Source organism: Mustela putorius, unplaced genomic scaffold (assembly GCF_011764305.1).
Source record: "Mustela putorius furo isolate JIRA1106 unplaced genomic scaffold, ASM1176430v1.1 tig00004007_pilon_pilon_pilon, whole genome shotgun sequence".
Taxonomy (NCBI): Eukaryota; Metazoa; Chordata; class Mammalia; order Carnivora; family Mustelidae; genus Mustela; species Mustela putorius.
Genome location: NW_025422145.1, coordinates 13,512,956 through 13,526,671, shown reverse-complemented (window position 1 = coordinate 13,526,671; position 13,716 = coordinate 13,512,956). Strand labels below are relative to the sequence as shown.

The 13,716-nt window shown below is 51.2% G+C and overlaps 1 protein-coding gene across 3 annotated transcripts in view; it reads left to right on the top strand.

The window, feature by feature from the left end:
- The window catches only part of PDPK1 (3-phosphoinositide dependent protein kinase 1), an 80,459-nt gene that overhangs the window by 43,600 nt on the left and 23,143 nt on the right, over positions 1-13,716 (top strand). For all 3 annotated transcript variants that reach the window (XM_013055220.2, XM_045072002.1, XM_045072001.1), the window contains exons 5-7: positions 1,781-1,925; positions 2,930-3,027; positions 13,205-13,280. In XM_013055220.2, the coding sequence (XP_012910674.1) occupies positions 1,781-1,925; positions 2,930-3,027; positions 13,205-13,280 (319 nt within the window). The remainder of the gene's footprint in view (positions 1-1,780; positions 1,926-2,929; positions 3,028-13,204; positions 13,281-13,716) is intronic.

Below are 13,716 nucleotides of genomic sequence, written 5' to 3'. Positions count from 1 at the left end.
TCTTCTTCGAGGCTGCTCAGTGTCTCTCTCACCTGTGAGGCTGTCTGGACTGACTGCATATCATCGTGTGTCTCCTCTTGCGGCTCGGGGACAGGAGTAGTGCTCTAAACCTTAGGAGGCTGGGCTCCAGTTCTGTCCCTCCTGGCTTCATGACCCTGAGTCAGTTGCTTAACCTCTCTGGGCCAGGTCCCTTTGCCAGGGCTCTGTCACAGGGGTTTAGCTTACCGGGCTATGTCACAGGCCTGGTCTGTGACATCCTTCCGGGAATTCACCCACTTCCTGGGAGAGAGCAGCTTCCTCCTTGCTGTCCTGGGCCACTGGCTGTGCCAAGGGAGGGGAAAATTTTCTGGGCTATGAGGCGGACCCAGGCGGTGCGAGAGATGCGGGGATGAGGCAGGTGTGTGGTTGGAGACAATGTGGGCTTGGAGCCAGGACCCTCAACAGTTGTTATATTCAGAACCTTTGGTTGCTTTAGCCTCAAGCTGAGTGAAGAACTAGAAGTGTCCTTCACCCAGGAAGCAGGAACTCCAGAAGCGGTCAGAAAGGGGCAAACCACGTGAAGCTCAGAGAGGCGCTGTCCCTGCATGGAGGCGAGCCTCTCGGGTCTGCTGCAGGCTCCTTGGCACTCCTGAGTGCTCAGGCTAGTGGCCAGTCCAGGTGGGGCCACTGCCGAGGGGGCCATGGACACCAGCCTTTCCTGGAGAGGAGCCAGCAGGGTGAGCTGTGAAGGGGTCTGGCTGGGACCCTTTGCATTCCCTCCTTCAGGTTCCTGTTGTCCTGGTTGGAAGGACGTGGGTGGTCATGGTTGGGGCTGAATCAGGGACAGGTTTAGGCAGTTTTGCTCGCTGGTCCCTTCCATCCCGGGCTTGTCCTCATGGCCCTGCAGCATCAGACTGTCCTCGATGGGAGCCCACAGTGCCCTGGTGAAGACCTCGAGCGTGGGCCACCCCTTCCTGCCTCAGAGCCACTAGCTAGGGCAATGAAGACTCCTGTCGCTGTGGCCCTGGCAGCTAGGGAGCTGTGAAGTCAGCCTGCACGGTTCCGTTTATAGGTGCACATGTTCGGAGCTTCTAAGAGGAAGCTGGTGTATGGGCTGTGTTACTGTTCCAGCCTATAATCCTTCTGGGAAGGGAGAATGGAAGCAGATCACACCACAGTGTGAATGGGAAAAACGTCTCTGTTTCTCCTGTTGATAAAATTGAGAAGATAATAAAATGGCAGCTCTCTTACAAGACTTGTTACTTCGTACTTGGACAGGAGCTTGCATTTGAGAAACCTTTACGTGAGTGAACTCTTAGCACACTGTGAATGTGGTTGGTGCTCAGTAAATGCTCTGAGCCCACCGTGGTGCAGGTTTGGAGGCTGAATTAGGATGGGGCCCCCCTTCTCCTTGCTGAAGCCTGCCAAGAGGCACGTGGGCCACAGGCTCTGGCCACTCCGCTCCAGTGGCTTCGCTTTCCTGAGCCCGTCACCTTCTGGAGAGGGTGGGGTCCAGAAGGAGCAGTCGGGCCGTGGAGTGTGTGTCATTGTGTTCTCAGGGAGAAACCCATGCTGGGGCCTGGGCCTGGGGCTGGGGCCTGGGCCTGGGGCTGGGGCCAGGGCGTCCTATCAGCCCCAGCAGCTGTGGGTGTGATCACAACAGGGCCTGACTTGAAGCAGGACTGCTGTCTCGGGACACGGGTACCTTCAGTTTTCATTAATTAAAAATATTCCTATGGGGCTGTAAAGTTAGTTTTAAAAAAATGACTTTTGTACTCTTCCTTAACGATGCAACATTTAGACTTTGGTCTTAGTTATGCCAAAAATGGAGAACTACTTAAATACATTCGCAAAATTGGCTCATTCGATGAGACATGCACCCGGTTTTACACGGCCGAGATGGTGTCAGCTCTGGAGTACTTGCATGGCAAGGGCATCATTCACAGGTACCAGGCCTCTGGCTCAGCTCTGCGGGGGTGCCTGGAGGGATGGGAGTCCTCCTGGTAGGAACTGAGGAGAAGCTGACGTCACTCGGTGCTAAGACTCACGGGGCCTCCCAGAGCCGGGTGACGCTGGCTGCCAGTGGCACCCTTGGCCGTCCCAACTGGTGCTGTCCATTCCACCTTGGAGCTCGTGTGTGTGCTCGTTTCTGATCTCCGTCTCCTTGACTGTCTGATTTTGTCAAATCGAAAGTGTTCGTACGAGCTCTCTTTCTCTTGTTCCTGTTATAGATGGTTTTTGTGGCAAAATACACATAACAAAATCTAACATTTTAAGACTTTTTAAAATATTTATTTATTTGACAGACTGACAAGTAGACAGAGGATGGGGGGAAGCAAACTCCCTGCTGAACAGGGAGCCTGATGCGGGACTCAATCCCAGGATCCTGGGATCACGATCTGAGCTGAAGACAGAGGCTTTAACCCACTGAGCCACCCAGGCACCCCACAAAATTTAATATTTTAATCCTGTTTTCTGGTTTTATCAAGAAACGGTGAACACTTACCACTGTGTAAGTCAAAGGTGAACAACGTGGTGGCTGATTTATATATACTGTAAAATGATTACCTGACCACAACAGGTTCCCAAGATCTGCCTTTTATGGGTTAAAAATTCTGGAATACAGTTTTACCAAAAAGTGTATTGAAAATGACAGATGCGGCAATTCACAGACCTGTACCCCTGGGGATAAAAATACATTATATGTTTATAAAAAAAAGAAAAAGAAAGAAAATGACAGATGCATTTCTGAAGTGACGTGTTGGGAACAAACCCATTAGATGCAACTGGTATTTGCTCAGTGTGAACTTTGTAGACTCTCATTCTTGGTTGTTAGTCCATAAAGATTAGAAGTATTTAATCAGCTCATTTGTTTTCAGCAAATTTAGTGTTTGTGATAACATTGCTATTGAAATATTTCATCTCAGATGGACCAAATCTGCTTTTACAGGGACCTGAAGCCAGAAAACATTTTGTTGAATGAGGATATGCACATCCAGATCACGGATTTTGGAACAGCAAAAGTGCTATCCCCAGAGAGTAAACAAGGTGTGTGAGTGCCCTCTTCCCAGCACGTCCCAGCTCAGTGTTCCAGATCGAAAACACCTTCTCAGAAATGCGTCGAATGGCATTGTATTCACTGTCCATGACGTGCTTGCCACACCCCTGCTGTTATACACACTTAAGCCTTCATGGGGCAGGCCCTGGCTTCCGTGGTGGCTCTGCCTGAAGGCCTGGGCAGTGGGCGCCTGGTCTGCTGGGTGGAGGGATGCCAGGTGCCACATGCGTTCCTGGTGTTCTGCCGTGGGAGTGTGGGGTCAATGGAGTCCGCTCCCAGCCCTCTGCGTTGGGACTGTTGGTTGTAATGGGGAGAGAGCACTGCCCAGTATCCCGGTGCCCGCCGTCGGCCCCCACTGTCTCCCCGTCTCCTCTGTGTAGTTGATCCAGCACACTGGTCAGAGCAAGGTTCTGTGAAGTCACAGAACACATGGGGGCTGAAGTCTAACCTCCTCAGGTGCATGTTTATAATTACAAACCCTCCTATCACTGTTCCATTAGGGTAATTTCTGGTGTTGGTTTATGCATCATGACCGCTCCATCGCCTGAGGAGTGACTAACTGTAAAGTGGGCCACAAGAGTGCCTTGGGGTGCCCTGGCTAGTCAGCCAGGACCTTGAAATTAATAAGGGACCTTGAAAATGAACCTTGAGTCAGGACAAGTGTCCGCAACAGAGTTACTCTGAGTCTGGCCTGAAGGGCTGGGCAATGTGCTTGCCTCTGCCAGGTCCTGTGGGGACCCGTGAGAAGGACTGGGCTTTCCGGTGGAAGCACCCAGCTTGCTCGAGCTGCCCTCCTGCGGAAGAGGGGAGCCGTGAGCCCCACGTGCCAGCGGGAGAGCCCTCTAGCTCAGCCGGGCAGCCTGCTCTGCCTCAGGTTGAACGGAGGCCTCTTCGGGGAGTGTACGCTCCCAGGTGGCTGGCAGGCTGGTGTCTGGGGTCCCCTCCTCCGGCTGCACCTGGCTGGGCCTCTGAGTTCTCCGCAGGGTGCCTTATCTTTGCTTCCCGGGTGCTCTCGCAGCCCCATGTTTTCACTCGCAGTGTTGATGTGGGGACCCAGTTGGTGCCTTCCTGTTGTGCAGATACTCACTGAGTCGCCAAGACGGTGTCTGGGATTTGGGCACTTCTCTGGGACTCCTAGGGCACCACCCGTTGGGGCCCAAAACAAAACTTGCAATCAAGGAAGACATGCTTATTTCTCAACAAATTTCAATCCTGGTGCCACTTGCCCACCTTTTGCGGCTCCCTTTCCTCACAAGTGTCCTGTGGGCACTTGTGAGATGCCCTGAAACCTTGATCGTTTGGACTCGTTCCTACTGCAGAGTCACATAGAGATGGCCGGCAGCTGAGTTTCTGTGGGTATGGTGTAACCGGTAGCTGTAAGTGTTGCCCCTGACCCGGGTGAACTGAATAGGAAATGCCGTGGTCCTGTTCTTGTCATGTTGTCTGTGACTTCCTGTGGGCCCCCCCAGTAAGCCTCAGAAGCCAGCCCCCTCACGGGTCTACTCTGGCCGTCCCCCCCGCCCTTCACATTCTCTTTAGAATCTGATACTTGGCACAAGCTAGTCCTGCTGCCTTGTAGTCGTTTAGAAAATTGAAGAATGTAAATGCCTGGGTGAAATAGTGAAATATACCTGCATATTTTTTTTTCTAGAAGGAGAAGTCTGAAAGTGCTTACACTGTAAACCAGGGAGAGCTCATATATACGGAGGAGTTGGCTTTTTTTTTTTCCTCCTTAGAGAAAGAGGGGAAAACATGTATAATTACACGAAGGATTCATTATACTGACTTGCTGTCACTTTCTGTTTGAAGTAGTTCAGAATCTTAGAATTTATTCTTGCATTAGCTTTTACCTTTCATGCAGAGATGGATTCCTGAGGACATCTTAAGCTTGCAGAAAGCAGGTGTCAGTGGGAACATGGTCCAGGCTCCTTAGCTGTGCTGTGCACGTGAGCTTGTTGCATCCTCCTGCAAGAGGCAGGTTGTCTGTCTTCCCAGACAGACACAGGTTGTGCCTGTGTCTCTCACTGCTTCCTGTGGAGTCGCGTGGCCCTGTGGCTGTGAGAGGCAGAGATAGGAAGCAGCAGCCAGCTGTGGAAGAAGGTATGTGGGACCGTGGAAGACTTCCTGGCACAGAGGACTTTGACTTCTAACCTACCCTAACAAGGGTCCCAGACCTGTCCGAGTGGGGACAGCTTAATCATGCAGAGTAAGCCAGTAAGCCCCTTGTCCGTGGCCGTGGCCCTGGCCCTGGTCTTTGCCCTTTTTGTAAGACGTTTGCGGAGCTTAGGATGCCACAGAGGTTCAGAGTTAGGGTTTGTGTCTAGAAACATGTGTCTTGAGCCATGTAGGCCTTTTTGGTATGCAGCCAGATGTGGAAGTTCCATTCACTAAACAGGAGGGGAGGGCTGGCTGGTGATGGGAGAGGGGCCGTGAGGGGTGGGGAGGGAGACTGCGGAGCTGAAGTCCCTTCTGTCACTCACTCCAGCTGTACCTTCCATGGATGGCCATATTCCAGACCCTCAGACCAATATTGACCACCTCTGCCTTGTGCTATGGACTCTGGACCCTGGCCAAGCGCCTCTGCCTTGCCCCCAGTGTGCGTGAGCAGGACATCTCCACCCACCCCAAAGCCAACTTCACATGTTGGAGGACAGAGTCAGGTTCTTATATTTAGACCCCCCAGGTACAGCTCTTTATATTGAGAAATGGTTTACTCTGGTCTTCTCAGTATTGGTGTTTATTTAGTCATAGCTGTGATACATGAGAGTAGTTGCTTTTTGTAAAATTCAGAGCATGCTTTTGACTGATTTCCACCATCGATTAGTTTTCCCACTAAATATTTTAGTATTTATCACTAAAGTATAAAGTTTCTTTTTTTTTTTTTTTTAAAGATTTTTATATATTTGGCAGAGATCACAAGTAAGCAGAGCAGCAGGCAGAAAAAGAGGGGAAAGCAGGCTCCCTGCTGAGCAGAGAGCCCAATATGGGGCTCAATCACAGGACCCTGAGACCATGACCTGAGCTGAAGGCAGAGGTTTAACCCACTGAGCCGCCCAGGTGCTCCTATAAAGTCTCTTTTAAAAAGTATAACTGCAGGGGTGGCTGGGCGGCTCAGTGGGTTAAGCCTCTGTCTTAACCCACTGATCATGATCATTTAACCCACTTAAACATGATCCTGGGGTTCTGAGATCAAGTCCCGCATTGGGCTCCTTGCTGGGTGGGAAGCCTGCTTCTCCCTCTCCCTCTCCCCCTGCTTGTGTTCCCTCTCTCACTATGTTTCTCTCTGTCAAATAAATTTAAATATATATATATATATATATATATATATATATATATATGAACTGCAACAGCAAACTATTTTCATAATGAGAAACTACAGTATTTGTTTTATATCCCAGGATACTGTGTTAGATTTCCAGGTGTCATAATTCTACATCAGGATTTTTTGGTGGTTGTCTGCTTGAATCAGGATTTAAATAAAGCTCCACAGTGGGCCTAGTTGATTTGTTTCTTAAATTTCTTTTTCATTCTTTATTTTTTCCCTTGTAGTCTGTTGAAGAAAGCAGGTCATTTGACTTACAGAGTTTCCTGATTGCACCTCTGCGGAGTCCTGTAACAATGCTCCTGTCTCCTCTGTGTGCTGGAAATGGGAAGTTGGATCTGGCCCCTTGAGATCACATGCAGATTCTGTCCTCCCACACCAGAGGCTGGGGTGTGTTCTCCATTAGGACACTCATAACACCTTGTCATCTCTCCCTGTGATGTCAGCAGCCCTTTTTAGCCATAATGGCCTAGATCCATTAATTCTCTAGAGAATGCAGAATGATCACAGTCTAATTCTTTCATTCATGGGCTGGAATTCTTTAAAGAACAACTTCCCCATAGTAACTGTTTGGTTAGCTATGGTGGTATTAACTACAGAGACAAAACAGGATAAGTGCTTGCTTTCCTTTCCCCTTTATTTGCCCTTTACGACAACCTTGAACTGGTTCGCTGTCATCCTTCAGCGTTGACCAGTTCTTCAAAAACATGACTTACCCCTTCCTCACACCATATGCACAGAAGCTAACTCCGAAGTTAAACATGGGTAGAGCAGAAATGTGAATATAGAATGCAGAAACTGAAACTTTTGAAAGGAAGCGTAGGTGTAAATCTCCATGACCTCAGGGTCGGTGGGGAGTGGTTCTTAGATACACCATCTGAGGCATGAGCGACAGAAGAGAAATAGCTGCGTCCAGTTGGGAAACTTTTGTGCTGTGTTACCATTGAGAAAGTGAAAAAAATATTGCCAAATTGTATATCTTAAGGGACTTATGAAATATCGTAACTTAAGAAATAAAACGAAATAAAAATTTAAAAGTGGGCACAGGGTTTGAATAGATGTTTCTTCAAAGAAGACAAACAAATGCCAGTAAATGCATGAAAAGATGTTCAAGGTAATTGGGGAAATGCAGATCAAAAGCACACTGAGCCACTGCTTTTTGAACGGCTGTGATCACAGTGACCAACAGTGATGACAAACCTTAGCATGGGTGTGGAGAAGCCCAAACCTGGTGTCCTGCAGGTGGGAACGTGAGATGGTGCAGTCCCTATGGAAAGTCAGGTGGCAGTTAGCCATAGTTAGCGTGTAACTCAGCAGTTGTACTACCTGGCGCATACTCAAGAGAGCAGAGAACATGTTTATGGAGAAAAGGTGTATAGGACTGTTGAGAGCAGCTTTTGTCTGATAGCCAGAACATGGAGACAACTCGTGTCCGTTAGGTGATCATGCAAATGGGTAAATAGAACGTGGTCGGTCCTCACCCGGGAACATTGTTTTTAGACGGAGTGGCATTCTGGTACTCCCTGCAGTGTTGCTGGGCCTGGAAGCCTTGTGCTGAGCGAAGGCCTGCAATGGGGGTGGGAATGTGGGGGAGCTGTCTGGGGCTGTTACCATCACAGCAGTACTAAGTCCTCTGGTCCCTCGGCATAGGGGGTCTTTTTATTCATCTTGTCATTTCTTTCAAAAACCTCTCATAGTTTTCAGCCTTCAAGCTCTGCACTGTTTTTAGGAAATTCTTAAATATTTTATTTTTGAGGCTCTTGTAAGTGGAATTGTTTTCTGAATTTCATTTTTGATTATTCACTGCAAGTATACAGAAATACACTTGATTTGGGGGTCCTGATCTTGTGTCCTGTAGCCTGGCAGGACTTCGTTCTTAGTTATGATCATTTTTAATGAATTCCTCAAAACTTTGTGTATGTAAGATCAAGTCATCTGTGATTCAAGACAGTTTCATTTTCTTCCTTTCTGCTCTGGATGCCTGTTAACTCTTCTTGCCTCCCTGCCGTGGTTGGAGCTCCAGGACCATGTGGAGCAGGCGGGGCCCGTGCAGGTGTCCTTGTCATGTTCCTGATCTGATCATCGAGTGGGACTCTCGCCGTGGGGTTTTCCTGGACACCCTGATCAGGGTGAGGAGGTTCTTTCTGTTTTTATTCTGTGATGTATTTTTGTCGTGAAAGAGTGTTAGATGTTCGTTAGAACATTTTTCTGAGTCTGTTGAGATGATTGTGTGGGGTTTTTTTTCCCTTTATGCTGATGTCACATAGTATATTGATCGATTTTTATACGTTGAACCACTCTTGTGCTCCCAGGATAAACGCCACTTGGTGGCGGTGCAGACTCCTTCTCACGCGTCACCATGCTCAGTTCACTCATCCTTGGTCAAGAGTGTGGCCCGTTTGCGGAGCATGTTTGCTGCGCTTCACTTGTGGGCATACGGGTAAGAGACCAGCAGCCTGCGCCGCCAGCTTTGAAGAGAGTGTAGGTGTTCTCTGACCGCAGGAACATCGCTTGAGGTCTCTCCTTCGTCCCTGGCACTTCTGAGTCCAGGGTGGTGGCCAGAGTGCTCCACGGCCCAAGATGCTGGTCAGTTTCTTTGAATCACTTTCAGAGTGCACACAGCAGCCCAGCCCAAGACCCTCTTCCTTACCCTCACCCTGTGGCCTGCTTCCAGTGGGTCAGTGGCATGCAAACGGCTGCGTTTCGGCCGGTGGTTGATTGTAGGCCTGGTTTTCTAACTGGTAGAGCAGTTTGGCCTTTGGTTCATCTCTGAGCCTGGGGGGAGGGAACTAGGTTGTCTCTCTGCGGCTCTCACCCTGGTTGTCATGCAGAAAAGTTGGCTGTCCGTGAAGCTGAGAGGGAAAAGTTGTATATTTTCCCCAAACTTTCCGTGAAATGAAACGTTTCTTTGACTGTGAAGGTGTGAAGGCAGGCAGCAAGTGCTTGCGCTCATCCAGGGCAGTCACACGCGTCCCTCTGTTCCTTTAGAGTTGTCGCAGGTTTCTGTTGGTTGGTTTGTTTTAAGATTGACTTATTTATTCTAGAAAGAGCGCCCACAAGTTGGGGGAGGAACAGAGGGAGAGAGAGTCTCCAGCGGCTTCCCCGCTGAGCTCATCCCACGACCCCAAGATCATGACCTGAGCTGAAACCAGGAGCTAGAGCATAGTCCACCAACTGCGCCCCCTACGCGCCCCTTCGGCTGTCACTTTCTTGATCTGTTACATGTGCCCATTCCGGCTTCAGAATTCTGTTAGACCTGCCAGATCTCGTTGTTACATCGATAAAGAAAATCACATACTGTTACATCTCACGGTCATTGCTTTAATATTTTGGTATTTTCGTCCTTTGTCTCATCCTACATGTTTTATTTTATGCCTCTAGAACATCACTCTGAGGGTATTCCTGTTCTCTTCCACATCATCTCATGACTAACAAGAGAGCTCCTGTCCTGGGGGGTAGGTTTCATACCTTCCTGGGGACTTGGAGTCCCACCTCTACGAAGGTATGCATGGGCTCCTGGGGGAGAGGAAGCCACAGGTGTCATGGGAGACAAGCCATGCCAGGCCCAGAGAGCCTGCAGCAACCACGCAGCCCTAATAACATCCTGATTCACTGTTTAAAGCCCAGTCACGGGCTGGGGCGGGAGCGGTGTATGACTTCTAGACTATATTTGGTGTATCGTGTAGCTATTTAAAGGCAAAATTATTGAATTATTTATTTACTTATGAATTACTTATTTAATTATGCATAAATCTGTCCATACAAAAATACAGTTTTAGAACTTTTTAATAATAGCATTAAAAAAACGAATCTCGGGTGCCTGGATGGCTCAGTTGGTTGGGCGTCTACTCTCAGCTCAGGTGGTGGTCCAGGATTCTGGAATCAAGCCCCGTGTGGGGCTCCTTGATCAGCAGGAAGTTTGCTTCTCCCTTACCTTCTGTGCTCTCGCGCGCTCTTATTCTCTCTCAGGTAAATAAATAAAATCTTAAAAAAAAAAAAACAGATTGCGGAAGCAGCGCATGCTTCCCGTGCCGAATGGACACCCAGTGGAGGCCATGAATTACCGAGTGGGGCTCCCAGGGTCCATGTCGGTCTCCTGCCTGTGCTGGATCTGTCCGTAAGGATGAGGTGCCAGGAGTTGAGCTGCTGGCTCAGAGGGCAAGTTTGTTCTCTGTGGATTTTGGTGCTTTTTTGTAAAATTGCTCGCCTGAAAACGACACCCTCCCATATTCCCACCGGTAGCACTGGGTGTGTGTGTCCTCTCACATCCTTGCCGATGGTGTGTATTTCCTTTTTTTATCTTTGCTGATTTGAAGGCCATCATGTTTTCATTTCCAGTTCTTTGATTCATTGCATCATTGAATGGTTTCATTTGGTTTTGGCTCTCAGGTTCTTTTTCCCTCTTCTCAGTCACCTCAGCGTTCCTGGCAGTGTCACTCAGGGTCCTGGCAGGATGCAGATGCAGCCGCGGCCTGCGCAGGAGAGTGATTGGCTGCGGGGAGAGTTGAGGAGAGCAGGCCCGAGGAGGCAACAGGGCTGGATCCCCACAGGGGGACTGTGAGCCTCTCGCTCTTGGGGCAGGTGTGGGCATCGTGGTGGGAGAGGGGTGCGGCGTGGTGTAAGGCAGGAAGGGTAGCGTCTGTGGCTCTTCCCCGGGGGCTCCTGCTGACCCCAGGGCCCCAGTACCCAGGATGGCCCCTTGGAGCGCTGACGAAGACAGAGACCACGTCTGGGGACACGTGGGGAAGAGGGAACACACTGGCTCCGTCTGTGTCTTCTCCTGGGTATCTGCCTCAGAGGCCTTGGACGGCAGTCAGGGACTCTCCCCCTCGGCGAGCCCCCACGCTTCAAGGCTGCCCCAGGGGGGTGATGAGTGGGGATGCACGGCCTCTCTCAGCCCAGACGCCGTGTGCCGCATTGCTGTGGCTGGGCGCCCTGGTTTCTGTTTGCATTTTAATTCAGATGTTGTGTTATTTATAGCCATATACGGTCAAGAATTTTGCAGACCTACCAAACACGGGTCTGTTGTGTTTGTCCCAGGTAGCTGTAACCTCAAGTCATTTCTCTGTCAGGACCAGGCTGAGGTGCCCAGTTCAGAGTCTCCAGTCATTGCAGGAGGAGAAGGTTGCTTCCCCCGCCTCAGTAGACACGCAGCCGAGCAGGGACGATGAAGGGATGTTTGGCTCTTCTCCTTCCCCAGCTCCCCGTCCTCCAGAATGTCCCAGAACGGGGCTGTCTCCACCTGTTCTGTTTGCGGCTCTGCCTCCAGAGGGTGGGAGAGCCCTGTCCCAGGGAGGCTGCCCAGAGGCCACCCAGGGCCTGGGGACGTGTGGCGCTGGGGTGCTCCTGCTGTCTGTAGCCCTATGGGGTCTGTCCATGAGGTGACCTGAGCTGCCTCACGCCCCTGCTGTGGCAGCAGGAAATGTCTCCCCGCATGGCTAGATGTCCCCCGGGGGCCTCTTTGTCCCCCGCTGAGAACCCTGAGTAGAGAAGCTTGGACACTTGTCAGTAAGCCCACCTGGCAGGGCCCTGCGTGGGGCTGGTTGCTGCCTCCTGTGTCCCTGGCTTCAGCTGTGGCCTGGAAGGCTGGAGGCTGTTCACTGGTAGGTGTGTTGCTGTGATGTTTCACTTCTCAGGTCAGTTCAGGAAAATGTGTCCTCAGGGACAATTACTTTCTAGCAGGGATAATTAAAGATACTGAGAAGAAAGACCGTTTGATCTGTTAGAGGGTCAGGCTCAGTCACGGGGCTTGTTTGCCTGGAGCAAAATGATGTTAATCTGTGGTTCGGTCTCCCGTCTGCCTCGGGGTGCTGGACAGGAGACAGAGCCAAGCCGGACCCTGCTGCTGGGAAAGGTAGTCTCCTCTGGGGTCCTGCCCGAGCAGGGCTGAAGCCTTGCCCACAGCTGTTCCATGCATGTGCTGTTCACATGGGGCTGGGGTGGGAGACCATGCATGGCATGTCATGGCAAGTGATGGGGGGCGTCTCCTGGTGGGTGTCGCAGGTGACACAGCATTTCAGAAATGCTCACACAGTGGGCAGCTGTCCCATGGAAACCCTGGTCCTGTGTCTGTCGGTGACAGGGAAAGGCAGAATAGCTTTACTGCCCCCTATGTCAGAGGACACCCAATGTGCTGGGATGGCTCAGGTGGTGTTTGCGTCATCTGTTGTGTGTCGGACAGGTCCGGAGGCTCCTGCTGTCACTGACCCTGGGGGTCTGTACGTCGAGCTTGGCAGACCTGGTGTTCCCCAGCCCTGGTGTTCTCCTCTTCTACTGGAAGCGGCGGGTGTGGAGAAGGTTCCCTGGCTGGAGCTCCTGGGTCTCACTCCCCTCATTGCCCCTAACCTCCGTGGGCTCTGTTAGGGACACGTAGCCTTCAGGGGGTCAGGTCTGTTCCCACATCTGCACGTGTCCCATCTGTGCCTGCTGTGTGTCTGGGGCTGTTTTAGGCACCACAGGTGCAATAGTGAACCAGACAGACTGGCCACCTGTCTTCAAGATGCTCCCAGGTAACGGGAGGCTGGGCGAACGCCTCTCTGGTGTGTCTGCGCGGCGGGGTGGCCTGGAGGGACTTCCCTGGTTATCAGGGCTGGTGTCACAGAGTGGTTGACCTTTGAGCCAGCTCTTGGAGGAGAGAGCCCCAAGAAAGGGGGTTTGACGGGAGGGCCCTGGACCGGGGAGGGGCTTGGGAGTGTACAGTCCGATTCCAGGGGACTCGTGCTGTGCCCAAGAGCTACAGTCCTGCCAACGAGCCGGGAGTCCCGGTGGGTGAGTGCCCTTGGTGCAGCACTGCGGAATGCTTGTCTCAGTGTGTGACCGTCCTTCCTTTCTCCTCTTCTCATCAGCCAGGGCCAACTCGTTTGTAGGAACAGCCCAGTACGTGTCTCCAGAGCTGCTCACCGAGAAGTCGGCCTGTAAAAGGTAACTTGCTTTCACTTGATCCAGACTGTTTTCTGTTCTCCACAGTAGCTGTTGCGTCTGTTTTTCATGCAGTTAACAGTTACGAGAGTGCCTCTTGCGACCTTTGTCGGTATCTTTCTCGGATAACCTGTGTGCTGCTCTGTTGTTCTGTGTTCCGCTTCCTGGGGCTACTGCAGCTTGATGCTGTGAGATTTGATCTTGTTCCTTTAGGAGCAACTATACAGTGGGGAAGACATGTGGCCAGGAGGTCTGTGGTCATTGCCATTCCCCTGAGCCCCAGGATCCTGAGCGCTGCCTCCGGCTGGTGCTCCCTGGCGCTGGCAGGTGGCAGGTCAGCTCGAGCAAACTGGCCTCCTCGGAATGTGGGGACAGGCCGGGAAAGCAGCCCGTATGGGAGGGTTGGAGCTGGTTTCACTGCCAGGGCCCAGCCAGTGCG